A 21,509-nucleotide genomic window follows, 5' to 3' on the forward strand; every position below is an offset into this window, starting at 1 on the left:
CATCCGCCGAGTGGGGCACACAGTTAGCAACTGCTATGCTAACCCACCAAACAAACTGTTTTCCAACGCGCCCAAAAGAAATTGTTTTTCTTTTTTTATGGTTTTACCCTTCAAAACCACTGGAGCATTTGTTCGCTGTTGATTTCGGGTGTTTTCAGATTGTTTATTATGGTATTTGGGATACTTTGCTGGTTAATAGTTTGCCCACCGTTAAGACGAGATTGGAGTGGGCCAAAGAAATTAATAAGAAGTAAAATAGGCTTCGGTTGAACATCGTTAAACTTTGCTACAATTTTCAGTTGTTGTGTTTTGATTTCAGCAAGGTATTTAATCAAATTAAGTATTTACTGTACTAGGAAGTTTAATAAAAAAAAAGCTAGAATTTACATATGAATATCTTACTGAATTTCAAATACACAGAAAGAAAATACATCTGCGATATTGTACAAATAATCGTATGATTAATTAATTAGGTTTAACATTTGCTTATATTCATAGATTATTTATTGGATGTTAATGACTAACTAGCTATAGTTATTTTACAATTAAACAACTAAAAAAAATATGTTTTTACTTTGAGTAATTATTGAAATTTAAGCATTTATCCAAAGAGAAATCTGATAAGACAATATTATTAAATTTTTTTGTGGGGATTAGCAAACAATAATTTGTATAGAGATAAAGCTAAATCCCAAATACTTCTAACGGTTCTCTGTTTTTTGGCCAATACTTGATTATCTTTATGCTAATTTAAAATGCAGAAAACACAAATCAAAATACAAACTCCTTGCGCAATTTTTCGGCGAGTGCCCACGGGCGAAGTGAGCCAAGAGTAAATACAATAAATACAATAAATATTATTGATATTTGGGATGTGTGTCACACCACTTTGATGGACTGAATGGATGCGATTTGGGCAACCTTCGGCCAAATCTGAATTTGAATTTGAATGGGAAATACGTGAAATGCGGATGGACGGACTTCCATTATACTATAATGTGCTCTGTTATATTTGCATTATAACTACGACTCTGCCGAACCCAATGGCAGTCTTTCTAAGTCACCTAATGGCTCTCATCTCTGGCGTTTTCATTTTCATTGCCCTTTGTGGGTCGCATGATGATGGCCCAGAGAGAATGAATGATATTACGCAGAGGTTGAGGACATAGTCATAAGTTTTTCGAGGGTCTGAAATCCACGAAAGTATTCGTGCGACACCCGCACTCTGGTCGCCATTGAACCAGAAATCATGAACACTCTTCACGCCAATTGCACACGCTGTTCCATGACTCACGGCACAAGTGGAAATGGAAAACCCAGAGGAAAAACGGGGGGAAGTTAGTCATTTGCCACTCAAGAAGCTGCAAACCAGCCCCCAATTCATTTAAATTCGCCACGCTTGAGTTGAGCCTGTTCTAGGGGCACAAACTATATATATATATAGTATATATATAGTGTAAAACATAATTGATATTTGGCATGCTTCGCGTTCAAAGCGCACTTCATGTGGAAAATGTCTAAAAGGCAATGAGAACTCTAAACACTAGGCGGATATTTTGCAACTTAATTGCATATTTTTTATGGAAATTAGTTAATTTGATGAGGCAAATTAAAAACGATGATGAAGTTGGCTTCAACAAGCTGAAATTAATAATATTACTTAAGGTGATTGAAAACAGAGCCTTGTTCTTTTGAATTTGTAAGGTTTAAGGTACATTTTAATATTACCTACCTTGCTTAATTGAAAAAAAACACACCGTTTACAATTCTAAGGTCTACATAAATACATGTTGGGTTTTGAGAATATTTTTAAAGGCTGGATAACTTGTTAAACTTTGCGTTGCTTTCTTTTTGAAATTTTAATGATAATTATTAAGGAACTCTTCAATTTTCAACAATTAAAGGATGTTATAAAGCATTTCAATATTAATAAAATTGGGTGTAAAAGTATTATTGGTTGCTTAGTGATTCATATAAGCATGGGGATGATTTATAGGTTTCATATTCATTTCGTATGTTTTATTGCAATTGTTGGTCAATTTGACCGCTACAATGCCAATGGCCCGATGCTGTCAATTAGCCGAGAATACAATTGTGAACTCAAATTGTTGAATGCCCAGCAACAGCAGCGATAATTCCAACTACGATGAAGTTTAGTTAATATTATCATATGTAGTTGTTATTGCTGACGCGTGCGCAACCATGTGAAGCGACGTCGACGTCGACGCCGGCAGAGAGTTGCCCCAGAGCAGAGTTGACATGGCAGTGAGCGTGAAAAATAAATAAATAATACAATCAAAGGGGGCAGCTAAGCCCGCGACTCTTCAATGTTGAGCAAACAATACACAGATACACAGAGAGGAAATACAACTCAATATTGTGATCAATTGGGTGTTAAATAAATATGGCAATAATCTAGTTGATACAGTAATTTTATATTCATAAAACCAAAATAATTACTATAAACTAAGAGACTTATATGTAATGTCAAAATAATATTGTTTAGCAAAATATTTATAAAAAGGCGGTAATAACAAAATTCATTTCAATGATTTTAAAATATTATGCAGATTTCAAAATTATAAGAAGTATATGTAAATAACATAATTTTTACAAAATGCATATATACAAATACACAAATACATATATAGTAAACCATTATTTTATTGTTAATTGGGTTTTTAATTAATGTCATTGAAGCTAATTTATTCTTATATTTCTAAAATCATTATTTCTTTTTTCCTTTTATTGATTATAAACATTGTTCTTTAAAGTAAACTTTTAAAAACCAACAATTACATTTAATTAAATTTTAATTACCTAAAAAAATATAATAATAAGATATATAGGCATATTTTCTTTGCGTGTAGCAGCAGCAACAGTAGCAGCAACAAGCAGCAGACAAAGCAGCAACAAAAGCAACTCCAATAACACTAACAATAACAGAAAACAGAAAACTCTTAATCATGAGTGGCGTTTGTCGTTTTGTTGGGAGCAGCGCAGTTGGCGCAACGTTTTTGCATAGGAATCGACTGCGGATTTGGAGTTTGGATTTTTTTTGGCCAGCCAGCCAGCTAACATTTGCGTCGCCGGCGTCACGGAGCGCGGACGCGACAAACGCGACATTGCCGAACGGAAACCGGAAAGCGGGTTTCGAAAACATAATAATCACATAATAATACTGGTCGAGCAGAAGAAAGAACTTTCGGGGTGGGAAACGCAACGGAGAGTCGGGAAAAAATGGCCAGTTGTGCGCCGGTGATCGTGTGGAACGGTGCTCAGTTTACGGCCAGCAGCAGGGAACTGGAGCAGCTGCGTCGGGACTACGGTCTGGATGCCCGGATGTTGGAGGCCACCCTGGTGCCGCGATACAAGCGCCACAAGCCGCAGGCAGCAGCCCGCAACGATCACGTCCGCGTGACCAAGGAGCAGCAGCAGTCATCGGATTGGATACTGAAGCAGGATCGCAACACGAACGTCAGTCAGGTGAACTTCCATCCCTGGGCGGGTGCCCACTTCGACTTGGTGCCCTGGCGACGCACTCGCTCCGCCCTGGACCTCACCTCCATAGCGGACTACAACCACGGCCTGGTCGACCCCAAATCGCTCAAGGGTCTGGAGAAGTTGGAGCTGAGGCAGCAGCGACGCCGTTTGCAACGTGCCCGGTCCACGCATCAGGGTCTGCGGCGATTGGTCCGTGTCCGTCTGATCTTCTCCATCGAACTACGGCACAAGCGGATGGAGGTGCTCCGCAAGAGTGCTTTGCCCGCCAGGGTTTTCGAGCAGCGTTTCGCCCTCTCCGAGAACGAGAGTGCCGCCTACGAGCGCATCCTGCTCGACGCCAATGCCGGAGTGGAACAGCATGTGGGCTACTTTAGCAAGCGGCAATTGCATCAGGATGCCAGCGAGGAACTGGTCGTGGACTTTGCCAGCGAAACGGAGGCTGAGGCGGAGGCGGATAAGCCAGAGGATCAGGAGAAGGAGAAGGAGGAACCCCGGTATGCCACCATATCACCGCCGGAAAAGGGAGGCAGTGCAGCCATGCCAAAGTTGAAGGAAGGCGGCCAGGTGCCATGCGTCAAGTGCCGCGACATTGCCATCAAATTGAGGTAAAAGAAATCGCCAGAAATGAACAAAAAAAAACGCCAAACCAGAACACACAAATTGAGCTTTAAAATAGATGAGCGCCAAAATCAATTAGCCACAGTGGAGTGTGGATAAATAGATGACTAAGAGAATCTGGAAAAAATATTGACAAATATGTTGTGCAAACAATTAAAATTTTTTTTTTAAGTGCAACAAAGTGTCCTGTTTTTAGAGTCTTATAACTCCTAAGAAACGATTATATAGCAGATTTCGTACAAAGATGTTTTACATTTAATAGAGAGTTAAAAAATACTGTCTATAAGCAGGAATTGAATGGTTTAATTTTAAACCGAGAGAGAGTCACATTTAGTATACAATCTATTTTCACATATATACTCAAATTGAAATCAGGAATATTGCTGATTTTTGTTATTGATTAATCCATCGGGTTTTGTGCAAACTCTTTTGCTTCCAGAGAGTCAGGCAAATTTCCCACCAACTTTCAGTGTTTCCCATTCCACAAAAACCCGCAGATCTGCACGAGTATAATTTCTTGAATGATTATTTTCTTCCGTTCTCTGTTCTTCCACTTATTCCAAGCTTTCGCCTCTGATAATCCCCTTCCTCTCCGATATATCTTCTCTGGGATATCTAACTGCCAATAGATTTTTAAAGACGTTTTGTGGCTGGGTTTAAATGTAAAATGTCTAACTAACGTACTTAAAAAGCCATAGATTATTTTCTTTATTGAAAACTTATCGATGCATAAAGATGAATGATTAATAGTTAAGTATTTTGTTTTGAGGAATGAAATTTTTACTCATATAATTTATTAGTATGCCTTTGAAAAGTAGCTAATTTTACAGCATTATTCGCTTGGCCGCCTACTATACTCATTAGTGTTTGAAATAAAATTTTTTTTTGCAATTTTTGCAATTGGATTAATTAAATACATACATTTTTCAAATATGTGAACAGTAAATCAATAAATCGTTTAGTTAATTTCACTAAGAAAAGGAAAAATTTCTATAAACAAATTTAAACTAACCACAGAAAGACTAAAGTCAATAAGCCATATTATTAAATCATTTTATGAAAGTTTCTCTATTGGCTTTTCGTATTATATCACAAACTAGGGATCAGTTGGGCCGCGCCTCTTAACACCCTTAAAGATCATAATTTTCTTAGCCCCCTTTGCCACTTTGCCACTTTGGTTGACCAACTGGCCTGCAATGCTATTGCCAAATCGCTTATTTCACTTCGCTTTTTTCTCAGCTGAATGTTTTTGTGGGTTTTGTCAGATTTTGTTGGCTTTGGCTTTGTGGTTTTTGTGGGATTTTGTAGGGTTTCGTGGCACCTGCCCTGTTTTGTTGACACCTGCTACCGGCCCGCTTCCATTTTTCATTTGCCATTTCGACGCTGCCACCGTTGATGCAATAAACTGGAAGAAAGTGTCGTCTTCGCGGCTTTCTGTTTGGTTTTTGTTTATGCTGCCACAGGTGGAAAGCAGCGACAAACGAGATACAACAGCCCACAAATGCCTGGTATTTTCGCTTCTCAGCTTTCAATTAATTTGTCACCGTGTGTATTGTTTCTTTTAGCATTATCATTATGATTGTTTTGCTGCCGCGGAAACGGCAATCAAGTGAGTCAGCAGCAGACTTGACCTGGTTTAGTGATTCGGAAAAGGGCACCCAGTGAATCCAAGTGAAGCCAAAGATGCGCAGATAGATGCAATTATAAATAATTGCCAGCACATCGCCTGGTTAATTAATAAATTACGGGTTGTGCCTAAATGGCTGTCAAACACATAGTTATTTAATGTATAAAAAGCGAAACAAATTAAATAAATTGTCTGCTCAAGACAAAAGTGTTTTTTTAGCCATTACCAAAAGAAATACAAAGCACATAAATGTCAATTTTATTTATTTATATTTTTTATTGTCCCAGGTTCTCGTAGTTAAGCGAATTTGGTATTGGTTCCTATTTTTATTTCCCAAAAATCTTTTATTTTTGGTTAAAATAATTATTTCAACATATTTTTATATATTTTTTTGAAGTTTTTTATCTGTTGTTTTGTTTTCAAGTTTCTGTCTTAAGTCTTTCGTTACGCCTGCAGGAAAGTTGACTGCAATTTTTCTTATAACGCAGACCAAAAGTAGGCAATATTTTCTTGAGCAACTGTTACTTTTGTATGCAGTTTTTAAGTTGTGAATCCTGTTTTAAGCTTACCTATTTGGTAAGACCTTATATTTTCAGTTAGTACTTTATGTTCATTTATTTAAGGGGATCTTAGATGTACACAAAACTAAACTAAACAGTTTATTAAAAATAGTTAAAAGTTATATTTAAGTTTTTATGTACAACAATTTTTTTACAGTTTTGAGTGTTTTCATAAAGAAAATTACACAACAAAATTTTTAAACTTCAATACCAAAAAGTTATCTATATAAACAAATTTTAAATGTATAAATATTCTTTGTTCCTTTCAGAACCATAAACGATTATGCGCTCAACTCGAATCTGCACCTGAACCACAGCAACAAACTGAACAATCTGCACGGCAGCAAGCTCCTGCACAGCAACCAAAACCACAGCAGCAATAGCAGCATCAATCCGAGCAGAATGCACGCCCACCAGCTGGACTCCTACCTGGGCGGAGTGGGCGGTATGATGAATCTGGGGAGCATGGGCCAGCAAATGGGCCAGATGCACCATCCGGGGAGCGTTTCCGGCAGCGAAAGACCCAACGGAGGAGCTCTGGCCCTTCACTATGCCGCCGCACGTGGCTGCCTCGATTGCGTCCAACTGCTGGTCGCCGCATCCGTGGATATTTGGTGAGTGGATGACCAAGTTTAGTATATAGTATGTGGCCAAAACTTGCATCGCGATTCGAGTGCGGGGTGAAAGCTTTTTTTCACCCGTTCTTTGTGTTTATGTGTCGGGGAAATCGATCGCCGGGCTCCAATTTGTATTTTATTATTTCCTCGATTTGTCTGCATTTCCATTCGATGCAGTTTCTTTCCATTTACCATCGACAATTATTCTCATTAGGGGTTTGCTTATCTGATTCGATTAGTGTAGAAGCCGAAACAAGTGGCTAATTATTTGAGGAAAAAATCAGAGCTAACTTGTTTGTGCAAAAAAAAAAACCTTACCTTGCGTAGTAGGGACTTAAATGAATCAAGTATCCACGATAAATTAAAGTTTATAATCTATATTAGACAAGATAAGCACATAAAAAGTATTCTTAAGTCCATTTATTTTGCTCCATTTACAGTTCGGATTTTATGATAATTTTATTGCAATAATTTAAGTTTCTTAAGTCTCTGTAACGATCTGATTATCATAAACTAAATCAACGAAGAGTTTATTTGTGAAATTATTATCTGCCCGTTGTGCTGGGAGCAGTCAATTAAATGCACTAATTAAAACATATTAGCTCATCCAACAAGGTAGAAAGAATGGAGGCGAGTTAAGAGTGGCGGAAATCTATGAAAGGCTAGGAAAGGCTAAGAAAACTTGGCGAAACTTGGTCGGAAAACTCGCGGCCAAGTGGGCCAGCGATCCGTGGCCGGTGTTTTGACTCACCTAAATTCCTCTGCTCCAACAGCAGCACGCGTCCAAAGCTGATTCATTTAATTGGGAAATGAGAATGGGAATGGGAATGGGAGTCCAAGTGGCCAAGCGGCCAAGGCGAGCCAGCCAAGCGAGATGCATCCTCCGTGCTCCAATCCCCTCGAAACGCATCCCATCCCATCCCATCCCATCCCATCCGAAACCATCCAATGCAATCCAATCCAATCCAATCGAGTCCAGGCCAGGTTTGGTTCTATCGTGTGCTATTTTCAATTGGAGTCAAACTGGAAAACTCACAGCCTCACAAAGCACCGTTTCAACGAGTTTTCCCCACTCGACACTCGCCACGAAGTGGAGCAGCCTCGGACTTGGCCAAGGAATCAGAATCGGACTCAGAATCAGAATCAGAATGAGAATGCGAATCGGTGGCACAGCCTGATCTCCGCCTGCCGTACCATTCCTCCACTCCCCTCCCCTCCCCTCGATCGCCTACTAAAATTCATATTTACAAAGCGCCAAGGAAGATCAATTGACATGACAGCTGACACAGCGACACAGAAAGCAACGAGAGGCGAGAGCGAGGGCAGATCCAATAATGTCACAAGATATTCCACAAAAAAAACTATGAAAACCGCTTTAGAATTCATTGTAATTTGTTTCCGAATTATTCAAATACCTATTTTTTAATTGAGGCTTAAAGTAATGAAACTGTACGAACATGTATGATAAATTAAAATTTTTGTTTTGAGTTAAGAACGAAAACAAAAAATATATTTTTCAATATTTTATGTTGGCCCTATTAAATTTTAAAACCAAAAAAAAAGTTTTCGAATTTCTGAAGGTTAAGTTCTGTACAAAAATAATGTTAAAAACTGTTTAAGATCAAATACGATCGAGAGATATCAATTATTCTTAAAAAAAAATTAAAAATAAGCATATCCAAAGAAATTATAGTTATTTAGACAAAATATTAAATATTTATATTTTGTATTTTTCTTGACAATATTTCAACCTGCCCTCGTTTTAAACCGTTTGATAGTTTTGCGTACAAAGACACCTCGCTTAAGACAGCTGGTGCTTCTTGTGTTGATATTGCACAGAAGAAAGCGAGGGCAGATTTATTAGTTTGGTTTTTAATTTTGTTAATGAAACTATTAAAAGTATGTTTCTTTTTTATTCAATTTCATTTAAATTTTATTACATAGATTAACCTTTAAAATTCATTTTTTGAATAACTTAATGGAAGTACTGTTTAATCCTGTTTACATATCTTATTATTTTCAACTTGTAAATCATAGTGAATAGGACTATATTTTTGGGATGCTTGACCATCCCATATTACTTTTCATACTTTATAATATTTTAGAATGTAAGTAAAACGTATTTTAGACCAAGCTCTATTGGTTTTGAAGACATTTAAGCAAATGTTAATAATGTGTTAATACAATGAGGGGGGCGTAACAGTTTAATTGTTACTTACATCCGTTTGCTTTCCTTTGACCTGTCAATCCGCCCTCGCTGCTGGCCATTTGATAATATTGCGTTTGGCGACAGCTCGGTGTCAAGCTATCTGGTTTGCCCCGCCTCCCGCCCCCAAAAGAAGAAGAAGAGGAAGAAGCAACGGCGGCAACAGCAGAAGAAGAAGAGAAGGAGGAGGAGGAAGCAGTGGTTCGCGGTGGCCACTCGATGACTCGATGGCGCTTGGCGCTCGGTGGTGCTGGCTATTCGCGTTTGGCTAGTCGAGGCGAACGGTGCTTTCGTTCGTGGGCTACGTTTCCTTCGTCTTATATAGTACATATATTATATATATATTTATGTGCCTAGTGATAGTTGGTGGTGTTCAAGTTGTTACCGTTTAACAGTAACCGTTATGCGCAACAGCAGCAACATGCGGCCATAGAATGAATTTGAATTTTGATTTCAATGGTGGATTTAGTGCGGTTTCGTTTTGAAGCTCGATGCAGCAGCACGGCCACGCCCCCGCCGCCTCCGCGACTGTCCATTGGTCAGCCAGCAGCAATAGCAACATCGGCAGCAGCAACACCAGCAACATCGGCAGCCGCACCAGCAACACCAGCAACGGCAAACAAAATTTCGCGCTTCAAAGTATTTCAAATGCAGTTAACGAATCGGAACGCGAATTAATTAACAGTTTCAGTGTACCAAAGAACTGCAAGGCACAAAAAGAGCAGCAGCAACATCATCTTCGCCCCGCAAACAGTAGCCACAACATTTGGCTTAATGCCCAAGCCAACAGCAACATCCGCAGCAGCAGCAGCCGCAGCAACCGCAACCATGAAAAGGTAGCCACAGCTGCTTTTGGCCAACATTCAGTTGCCACTAATCGATTGGCCAAGGCAGCGAGGAAATTAAATGGCCACCGGGACGCCAAGGATGCCGAGCTAGAAAGCTTCTGCTATTTTTTTTGCCAGTGTGTGTTTGAGTGTGCATCCAAATGAATCAAATGCTTTGAAACATAAATGTTCGGTAATGAGTGCTTGTGCTTGGTCCTATAACATGTGAACGGAATATTAAGTGATCAGTGTTGAACCATCTGCAAAAACTATCATCAGAAATCGGATTAAGCAACTATATTTTATGAAAAGAATTTCTTTCATTGAAAACCATTAAAAGTCACAGGAATTAGAGACTATATGAACTATAACTTAGGATAAAACACTTTTTAGAATCATTTAGGCGTCCCCAAGTTAAATGGGATTTATAAAAATAACAAAATCAAAGAAAATAGACATTTTCAAATATACTGTGATAAATCGTTTTAAAAATGTATAGGCTAAAAAGTATTTTATAGATAAATTATCATTGACATAAGTTATTTAAACGAGCTTAAAGTTCAATAATTGAAAGACAATTTGTATAGGTATTACTATACTATTTACTTTCATTAATTTTCTTTAAAAATATTGGAAAAAAATAAATGTAATATAAATTTTGCATGTATTATTTGCTAATAACAATGTAGAACAGGCATAAGGGTTGATAGATAAAAAAATAATGTTTAAACATAAACTGATGAAAATAACATTTTATTATGTTTAGCATACATACATTTCAAGATGCCTAGAATTAAACAGAAAATATATATAGCCTGGCTTAGAACCAGAGCCTCTCGAAAGTAACCAAAAAGGCGTGATAATTGTCATAGAATACAAGTTGAGAAGCGGCACTCACTGCCCACATTTGCTTGGGAAATCACTTGAAGATTCCCACTAATCGCTGCGTAAGACAATCTTCATTGTGTCTGCAGATACAGAAACAAATACAGAAACAGATACAAATGTATCTTGTATCTTTGTATCTCCCTGGGGTCCATTTGTGTCACTCGCGTGGCTTTCATTCTGCATTCTCTCAGCGATGGACAATCGGCGAGTTTTGATTGTGGATCGCCAATTGTTGATGGTTGATCGTCTGTCATTGGATTCGAGCACGCAAATGTTCAATTAAATAAACGAGTCTATAACTGTCAACTGGCATTTCTAACAAGGCTCCTGCTTCGCCTCAATTATTTCGCTTTTTAATTCCATTTTCTGCTCGGCCCCCAGACACATTAAATAAATTAAAAAATAATTATTAGATTGCAAATAGAGGGAAAATCAAGACATGGCGGCGCAAAACGAAAACCGAAACACAAAAAGAGAAAAAATATTGGGAATATAGTAGTAGTAGTATATGTTTCTTACTGTATTTTCACCTACTAAAGAAGCCACAAGATACGAATACGAAAACTAAATAGACGCGAGACCGGGGGAGATAAAGATGAAAAATCAACTTTAATTGGTTTACAATTCATTTCTAAGCGAGAAAAGCTGGAAAATGTAACAAGTAGTCCGAAGTCGGACGAAGAAAGCCAAAGCCAAACTCCACTGCCGTGCGCAATATCCATGAAGTCGTAAGCCAGTTGACTAAGTGAACAGACACTCAGATACTAGTATCCGTACCCATATACTATACGCTGTACTCTATACCCATCATCATCATCATCGCCTCCGACGCCTCCGTTCGGTCCCCGAATCTTCTGGAGCACATTGGGGCGAAAGCACCGTGGGACATGGGCTAAACTTGGGTTTGGATATCAATTCTATGGCACCGATTTACCAAACCGATTGCAAAAGTTAGTTATCTCATTAACATAATAGATTTTTGGGAGTTTCGAAAACAAAGAATGTGATAGGACTGATTTAATAAGAATAGAGTTCAACAATAATATTAAATAATTCAGTAAAAATCATAACCTTCAATATTCAAAATGTTGGTAATACTTATTTTAAAGAATAAAAAAGGCAGAAAGAATGAAACAAAATTCTTAAATATAGGTTTGAAATAGCAAGTAAATATATACATAAACAATAAAAGTTAAAAAGTTGTGTAACTTAAAATCTGATTCTACAAAAGGAAGTAGTTCACCGAAAAGATACAACAATTAATGTGTTTATTGTGTCTTATAAAGTACAAAAGAGGTTTCAATTATTTTACTTAACAGTATTATCCACAAAATAGATCCAAGTAAGCTGTCAGCTGCGACTCTGGGGCAATTTGAAGTTTGAAAAGCTTGACCAAACGTTTGCCTTCGGTGGCCTGTAATTTCGGCGATGGCCAAATTGCCGTGATCACGGTGATCAGTGGCCATTATAATTCTCCCGTTGGATGAAGCGATCCACACCCACTCTTGCCCCACTGTGGCTTGTGTGGAAAGCCAGGCCAAGCAGCAGTATGAGCAGCAGTATGAGCAATTCGAGCAACACCAGCAACACCAGCAACTTGAGCAACTCGAGCAACATGTACGGCAGCAACACAAGTGGCAGACCAAGTGCCAAGACAAGTGCAGATTTCAGACTGGGAGTCAGGCGTAACTCGCCCGAGAGAAAATCTCCTCCCCTTGGCCGTTTTTTTGTTTCGCTTTTAAGCGTTAATTTCACCTAAAAAGTTTTGTACATATAGTTAGTTATATAGACATATATTATATATGCAGGCAAGAAGCAGAAGTTTGTCGAGCAGATCGAGCATCGAGGGTTTAATCACAGCTCAGCCACCGCAGAGAGCTGTCGGTAAAATGCAGACTTTCGGTTTCAGCAGGTACTTCTGTCCGGCCGTATATGATCCATAACAAAAAATCATAAAAGAAGAAAACAAAAGACCGCTACCAAAAACTCGCTATGCAAATCAAGACATTTAAGTGGTTTTTCCTCAACCAGTTCCATAAATCGAACTCATTTTTTTTGCTGCAGTGTGTGTGAGTTAGTGTAAGTGTGCTTAACGGTACAACGGAAAATCAAAGATATTGAAAAACCGGAAAAATAAAAAAAAAAAGCGCTGTGACAAACGAAAGTGAAAATCGAACGAACGGTAAGCCCAGGCGAATAAATTAAAGTCCACCAACAAAAAAAAAAAAAAATCAAACCAAACCAAAGCAAACCATGACCATGAGCACCAAAGCGCACTGCCATTGAACCCTTCAAAAAAAAAACATATATGTTGAAAGAAAGACCCACTCAAACACACACAACCCCACCGCCCCCCAGTTACTTGAACACCAAAAGCTTGTGTCACCCGTAAACCAATGCCAACCCACTTCCTCCTCCAGCTACTTCTCCACGATCAACGTTAAGAAGGGCCTCCTTGGTCGCATGACCACCAGCCTGACCTCCTACCGTCGCAGCAAGCAGAAGTCCAAGTCGAACAATGACATCCACACGATCATCGCCACGGAGGTAACGACCGCCATTCTGAGCAGCAGTGTGCACAGCAGCACGGGATCGGAGCTCGAGGAGGGTCACCCCCCAGCCGTTGCCACGCTCATCGAGGAGGTCCAGGATTCGAGGAACGAGGAGCAAGAACGGGATCGGGATAGGGATAGGGATCGGAATCGGGATAGGGATAGGGAGCAACAAAACCATCAGCAGAAGGATACCCAAATGGAGTCGCATCACCATCGCAAGGCCGCCGTGGAGGTGGTGCGCCAGCATATGCAAGACGACGAGGATCAGGACTCCAACGAGGATGACGAGGCCACGCCCATGATGAGCGGCGTGGGGCGGAAGGAGCAGAACAACCGCCGCAGCGTCGTCAGGTGGGGCACAACAAGGGGAAATTGATAATGAGTGATACGGATGACCACCCATATATTAATAAATATAAATTATATAAAAATTATATGATATTACCAAAGTCTCAAAAAATGGAACACCCACGAATAGAAAACTGTTCACTTTATCCAAATTTGTCCTACATTGTTTATGTTGTTATATTTACTCAATAACAATAAAACTAACTATTACCATAAAATAATAGAATAATAGAACAAAAAGCACAGTTTTTTGAGCAATGAAATTGTTTTTATGAAATTATTTCGATGACATTTTTTTTAAAACATTTATTTCATGGAAAAGGGTAATATTTATTGATTGAAAATAATTTAAAAATCATTAAGGAAGTCATTATATATTGCTGTCTAATAAGTATTCTTTTTGGATGACAAATAATTTAAAACCCACCATTTGGTGTGTTCAAATGTGTGTTCAGATTTTATATATAAATTAAATCTATATGTATTATCTTTATTCACTATTAAAATAATTGTTTTCAATTCACGTAATGGTCGAAAATCAATCAGAGATTTTTACCATACAACATAAATTGTGGAAACATAATACTTTATCACTTTGTGTCCATCTCATGTTTCAAAATCCCGTGTTGAAAAAAACCTTCTGTTGAATTGCAACTCTTGTTTGCTTATAAACATAATAAATTTAAAAGCACATAACAAACGTCATTGCATCCATACCGATTGCGAGTTAATCTCCGAATTTGTTACCCAATTTCGATCAATGGCCGTGGACATTTAATGGGAATACAATCGCCTTGACAGATCGGTGAATAACTTTTCCCACACATTCTCCAAAGATTACCATTCCAATAATGGTGGAGTTGATTAATCTCTGCCTACCATCTCCACTCTTTTTGTAATCGATCGATCAATGATATTCCGCAATAAAAAGAGTGGAAAACCGGTCAAAGAAGAGGAAAATGCCGAGAAGATTTTCCAGTGACCCAGTGCGTTTTCAGTGATTAACTGCAGTTATATATATAGTGTGTTATATACATATGTATGATTGCCAATGATAGGTCTTTAAAATGAGAACACTTTTTGCCATTTTCAGTGCAACTTTTTGCCCATTAAACACTTTATTTTTATAGCCTAACTGGATGGCAATTAATGTGATTGTTTTCGGTTTCTTTTCGACAAATTGCAGCGCCAATACGCAAATGGACAACGATGTCACGCCCGTTTATTTGGCGGCGCAGGAGGGCCACTTGGAGGTGCTCAAGTTTCTGGTGCTCGAGGCCGGCGGCTCTTTGTACGTCCGTGCACGCGACGGCATGGCACCGATCCATGCCGCTTCACAAATGGGCTGCTTGGATTGCCTCAAATGGATGGTGAGTGCTCCGCTTAAATTTCGGCCTTTAGTTGATCTGCAAGTTGCCAACTGCAAACTGCTAGCATGGCTAACACGACCAACTTGGCCAACTCTAGCAGGCAATGCGGGTCAATTGCCAGAGTCAACGGCACTGTCGAAAAACACTCGTTTTATTGGGGACAGATTGCTGTTATTAAAACAAGCAAATATTACAAAAAAACACTAAATTCAAATTCTCTTAAATAAATAATCTGACAATAATAGTCTATTTATTACTTATAACTAATTAGATTACGCAGTTTCAAATTTTAAATTCAATAAAATTATATAAACTTTCAAATAGAGTAATTTCAGAACAACGATTGATATATTTTTGCGACAAGAACTTATTTTCAGTGATAAATCACAAAAGTTAGTTACATTTTGATCTAATTATGTATTGTTTTGACATAGGATATTTCGATATTACAATACTCTAAATATATTTCGATGCTTTTCAATGGAGGTAGAAAATGCTTGTAAATTGTAATACCCGTTTCAAGATGATAATTTAATAGTGTTTCTTTGGCTCAGTGTGGCTAAGTAGTTGACTCTTTTTGCTAGTTTCTGTGGGTCCTGTTTCGGTGGCTTTAACGGGGTTCTCGAGTGGGATTCTCGGCCAGTTTGTCGCCAGGCCAGTGCCATTTATCAATCGGAAAATGCGTCCGGTTGTAGAGGAGGTGGATGACCAGGAGGAGTAGGGGTATGGTGGCCAAGGTGCTGAGAGAGAGAGAGAGAGAGAGAGAGTTGCTTATGCAAAGATTTACCAACGCTGACAATGGCCCCCCAATTGGCCAGAATGCATTTTCAAGATCATCGCCAGAGGCGCGATGCCAGTGGAAAATCCACCTTTCTAAATTGAACCAAATAGTTTCCATTATGGCCACAACGCCTGACGGCTGGCAAACCACTTTCCACATAGCAGGCGTCTGCGGAATACTTAGCCGCTGCTGGAAGACATTGAGTTGAGTTAGTGGACACTGGCTCAAGGAGCCGACAGTTGAGTGGACAGTGAGTGAACAGATAACTCAACATCCCGCCAAGACATAAGCGAAGTATTTAGGCTTTCAGATGGATTAGCCATAATAAACATGGCTGGCGTGGCAGTTGTGTTTCGCACTAAAGAGACATTAAGTGACCGTTTAAAATGGGGTTGTATCTTGGACCCCTTTTTGTAAAAAACTTATTGAATAATGTGTTCATTCCAATCGAATGGGGTAGAAGTCCGAATCCTTAAACAAAGTACAAAAATCGATCATTTAAGTTTAATAGAGATTTAATTTTTTCTGCATTATTTAATAGTCTAAAGTTGTATGCTGTAGCTTTTCTGTGGATAACTTTTTTAATTTTATAACAATAATCTCATTTGAATTTATCAGAGTTTTGATTTTAAGTGTTTTCTCTATAAATTAAATTATAAGTTTTTAAATATTTTTACCCAATATTACTTTTCATCTTTTCTAATAGGTCCAAGATCAAGGTGTGGATCCCAATTTGAGGGATGGCGATGGAGCCACACCCCTGCACTTTGCGGCCTCCCGGGGCCATCTGTCCGTAGTCCGTTGGCTGCTCAATCATGGAGCGAAATTGTCCCTGGATAAGTACGGCAAATCCCCAATTAACGATGCTGCAGAAAATCAGCAGGTTGAGGTGGGTTTTAAATCTGCACTTTTACATTTGAATACAACATATATTAATTTAATGTATAAAAAACCCTTTTTTATGCTGCAGTGCCTGAATGTCTTGGTTCAGCACGGCACTTCGGTGGATTACAATGGCAAGAGCAGCTCGCAGCGGCACAAGTCGCAGCAGCAACTACACCACCAGCAACATCAGCAGCAGCAGCAACACCAGCAACAGCAGCACCAGCAGCAGCAGCAACACCTGAGCAGCAGCTGCAACTCAAATTCAAATTCCTCGAAGCAAACCAGTCGCAGCAATACGATCAAGTCCAAGTCCTCCTCGACTTTGAGCTCCGATGTGGAGCCATTCTACTTGCATCCACCGGCCATCACAGGCGGAGCTGGAGGATCGGCAATGGGCCTGGGCATGGCCATGAGCATGGGCATGAGCATGGGCATGGGCATGGGAATCTCGAGGAAGAACAGCGATGCCCTCTACTCCCAGCAATCGAGGAGCTCTTCCGAGAAGTTATACAATGGTTCGTCCTCTTTGGGTGGAAATCCGGGAGTGACTAGTTCTTCGGGAGCAGGGGGAGTAGGAGGAGGAGGAGGTGGTGGTGCCCTGCTGCCCAACGATGGGTTGTATGTGAATCCCATGCGCAATGGAGGCATGTACAACACGCCTTCACCGAATGGCAGCATCTCCGGGGAATCCTTCTTCCTGCACGATCCGCAGGATATCATCTACAACCGCGTGAGGGATTTGTTTGTGGACTCCGACTGCAGCAGCAGTGTGAAGCAGCATGGCAAGAGCCATGGCCACGCCCACTCACACTCACACTCGCACCAGCTGATGCAGTCGAAGGCGGGCAATGCGATGACCATCCAGGCGGACGTGCACTCCAGCTCCAGTGGGGCGGGCAGTGGCTCCGACGAGTCGGTGTCCATCTCGTCCAGCTTCAACTCGCCGAAGCAGCAGCCGCAGCAGCTGCGCAGCCAGAGCTTCAATCGGCACGGCAGCAGCAGCAACATCAGCAACATAAGCAACATCAGCGCCAGCGGCAACATCAAGAACAACATCAACAACAACAACAACAACAACAACAATAGCAACAACTACAAGCCGCACAAGGGGCTGCCAAACAATCAGAATGGCGGCGGTGATCACGACTACGAGGACATCTATTTGGTGCGCGAGGAGTCGCGCAAGCAGCACCAGCAGCAGCACCAGTTGCAACAGCAGCAACAGCAACAGCAACAGCAGCAGCAACATCAGCTACAACACCAGGCCGTGCAGCAGCAGCAGCAGCAGCAGCAACAACACAAATACAACGTAGGACGCTCGCGATCGAGGGACAGTGGCTCCCATTCGCGTTCGGCCAGTGCCAGTTCCACCAGGAGCACGGACATTGTGCTGCAGTACAGCAATCATGTAAGAGTTGACCTACATTTTAATCTTGAACTAAAAATCAAAGTAGTTTGTATGATATATGAGACTAATGATTTGCATCCTTGCAGCATTTGAACAACAAGCGCAACATGAACAACAGCAGCAACATCATCAACAGCAGCAGCAACATCGCCCTGACCAACAACAATAATAACAGCCTGCTGAATCGCAATAAGTCGCATTCGATCATTGGTCTGCACAGCAGCAAGTACGACTCCTCGCTGAAGGACAACTACAGTGCGAAGAATGTGAATCTGAAGAATCAGCTGCTGAACGGCGGCATCAAGAGCGACACCTACGAGAGCGTCTGTCCGCCGGAGGATGTGGCCGAGCGGACCAAGCAGACGCACAAAAACTCCATGATCCGCAACAATCTGGCGGATGCCTCGACCATCAGCAACAACAACAACAACAACAGCAACAACAGCATCAGCGGCAGCAACAACAACATCAGCAACATGAGCAACATGAACGGCGGCAGTCAGAGCAGCAGGAATCTCAAGCGGGTCTCCTCGGCGCCGCCAATGCAAAATTTGGCTGTGGGTGAGTCTTGATAATAATGAATAATGATCCCTTAACTTTCACTACAATATAAGTACTATAAATAGTAAGTTGTTTCCCTTAGTAAAGTTGTTTTTTTTATAAATAATAATTTAATATATTTAAATCATATATATATATGTACTTTATACTGAAAGTCTATAAAATTATTTACACTCTTAAAAGTATCAATTCATTGAATTCTACTAAAAAGAGAGTTTAGAGAGTAATTTTCTTATTTTAAAAAAAATTGTTGAAGTTAAGAGTCTTATTATGCAAACACTTTTATTGCATACTTTTAGACATCAGACTCAATGTTTTAACAGTTTCTTTAAACGCAAAGAAAATATTTAAAATACTAATTTATAAGATAAGTCACCGATTTGTAAAGCTTTCTTATTAAAAAGCACCGTGTAAACCATTTTTTTTTAAATTTCCTGGAACTTGTATTTAATTTGAATTTATTTTTTATCTACAAAGTTAATGGACCACCTCCACCACCCTTGCCGCCACCGTTGAGGGCACCTGCTCAGCAGCAGCGCAATAATTTGAACGCCGAGCAGTCCAACAACATGAATGCCAACAATGGCATTTACAAGAAGAATGTCTTTGGACCGAATCAGGGTCCAGCCACCGCCGCTGCTCCTCCGCCAGTTCCGGCTCCCAATCCCGTAGTCGCCGATGCCGTTGACTCGGATTCCGGACTCGAGGTGGTCGAGGAGCCGAGCTTGAGGCCATCGGAACTGGTGCGCGGCAACCACAATCGCACCATGTCCACCATTTCGGGTAAGTCTTAAAGATTTAGTGAATATTGTACACTAATTGGGGTGCAATGGGGTGATGAAACCTCATAACTTATTGTAAACAAGATCTAAAATGTCTATTGAGAAGGGGCTGGTTGTTTTGTACTCATGTTCCTGTTTTCTAAAGGAAATTTCTTTCGATTTCGATACCCTGAGCAACAGATGAAAAAACTATCAGGTCTTGAAGGCTTCTCAACCCAAAAAAAAAAATCTTACGCTCGGCTTCCGAAAAAGTTTTTTAAATTTCCGGATCCCTCATCAAATTGGACTAGAGATATTTGATATTGAGTATCTTACAAAATTGGAGAAGTACCATGAGCAACGACAAACCGAGCCAGGCTATCAAAGAGCCAAATGATTTGATTAAGAAGAACACCTATATCATTTATAGCGCCGGCAATCCGACGCTCTTTCTGGACTCTTTAGATCCGAAAAATATGTGTGAAGAGGATCGCAAGCTTCTGGATTGTCATATCTGCAATGTGAAAGTGACTAAGCCAGATGCACCGATTTGGCCGGATCCTTCGATTGTTTTTTATGGAATGAGGGGAAACAATGCCCCGGAAGTGAAACCTCGAATAACCCATGTCTCCCGATTCCTGTCCCATCGTTGGAGTCACACTAGGACCATGGGCAGTCAACCCGTCAAGAAGCTGAGGAAATATTAATCAATTAAAACCGTTGACCAGGTCTTTGAACTTCGGCAATATCAATGGGGGTTCCGCATCGTCATTGGCCTGTGCCTTGTGTCCAGTGTCCAGGGTCCACTTGTCCGCCTTGATTGATCAATTAGGGGAAATTCGCCAGTCATGTTCAGCTTGAAGGGGGGATGGGAAAATGGTAGTGGAGTGTGTGCCCTGCAGTGGGAAAAGACAGAAACAAGTTGCCCGAGGAGAACCTGATCTTTCAGTGGTAGTTTTCAGACTGTCCATTCGGTGGGATAATGGTTACATCTTGATTGAAGTGTTGGCTCCCAAGCAGTGTGCGGTAATTGTTGTGTTAACAAATCATGTCATCAGTTGGCAAACCTAATAAGGAATTTAGTGTGCTTGGTTTAAGATGAGTTAACAAGGTAGTAACAAAAACTAAGCAAATCAAATTTTTTAATCAATTACTATTTCCAACACTTAAGACCTAAAGATACCATTGGTAATGATTAGTTAAAAATCCAAATAGTCGTTTTCCTCCTCGAATTGCAGACATTAAAACAATACCCCTCATTATCACACAATAAATATCGGGCCTTACTTAATTGCCGCAAAAGTCGTAACTACAGAAGCAAATACGAAAAAAAAATTGAAAAATGCGAATAATAGCTGCCATGTTTGACATGTGTTGGCTCCGATTTTCCATTTGTTAATTGCCCATTATGTCCAATGAGGCAGGATAAATGGAGAAAGGGGTAAAAGGGGGTGAAAGAGGCGGTCGGTGGAGAGAGGCTTTAATTGAGCCGACGTTCACACGATAAGGCGGCAAAGATCCGCGGAAAATGTGGCCAAAACAAAGAAGTGGAAGTCGGGATGCATGGTGGAAAAGTGGAAAAGTGAAAAAGTGGAAGTGCCAGCGATGAAAACAATCCCAGCCACTTGGCTGCCGTATAAAGCATAAGTCATGAGTTTTGAGCCACACTCGGCAAAATGATTTATGCACAATCTTATATATTTTCTTGCCTAGCTCAAAAGACAACAATAATAAAACAATAATTTTTTTGTAAGTCACATTTACTTGAAAAAGTAATTATGTTTGAGATGTTGTTAATATTGATTTCACTTTTACAATGTTTGTAACATTAACTTAATATAATATTCAGAAAAATGGAAAATCCATGTTCCAAAAAAATCCAGAGTATTATTTGACATCTCAGCGTGTATTATACTTCATAAAAAAATATTCTGAGAAAAGGTTTTGATGAGGTACATTTTTTGCTATAGAGTAAAGTACACATTTTCAAAAG

At 39.9% G+C, this 21,509-nt stretch overlaps 1 protein-coding gene across 10 annotated transcripts in view; it reads left to right on the forward strand.

Moving 5' to 3' along the window:
* LOC108136217 (uncharacterized protein DDB_G0283357) overlaps window positions 1-21,509 on the forward strand; it is a 53,350-nt gene that overhangs the window by 24,452 nt on the left and 7,389 nt on the right. For 5 of the 10 annotated variants that reach the window (XM_017257228.2, XM_017257229.2, XM_017257232.2 and 2 more), the window contains 6 exons: window positions 6,579-6,923; window positions 14,937-15,120; window positions 16,608-16,790; window positions 16,872-18,194; window positions 18,281-18,755; window positions 19,233-19,538. In XM_017257228.2, the coding sequence (XP_017112717.1) occupies window positions 6,579-6,923; window positions 14,937-15,120; window positions 16,608-16,790; window positions 16,872-18,194; window positions 18,281-18,755; window positions 19,233-19,538 (2,816 nt within the window). Of the gene's footprint in view, window positions 1-3,225; window positions 4,110-6,578; window positions 6,924-9,383; window positions 9,969-13,168; window positions 13,754-14,936; window positions 15,121-16,607; window positions 16,791-16,871; window positions 18,195-18,280; window positions 18,756-19,232; window positions 19,539-21,509 lie in introns of those variants that run through there. The other 5 variants (XM_017257230.2, XM_017257237.2, XM_017257236.2 and 2 more) reach the window with 4 other exon arrangements.

The sequence above is a fragment of the Drosophila elegans genome, unplaced genomic scaffold, assembly GCF_018152505.1.
Source record: "Drosophila elegans isolate 14027-0461.03 unplaced genomic scaffold, ASM1815250v1 contig_149, whole genome shotgun sequence".
Taxonomy (NCBI): Eukaryota; Metazoa; Arthropoda; class Insecta; order Diptera; family Drosophilidae; genus Drosophila; species Drosophila elegans.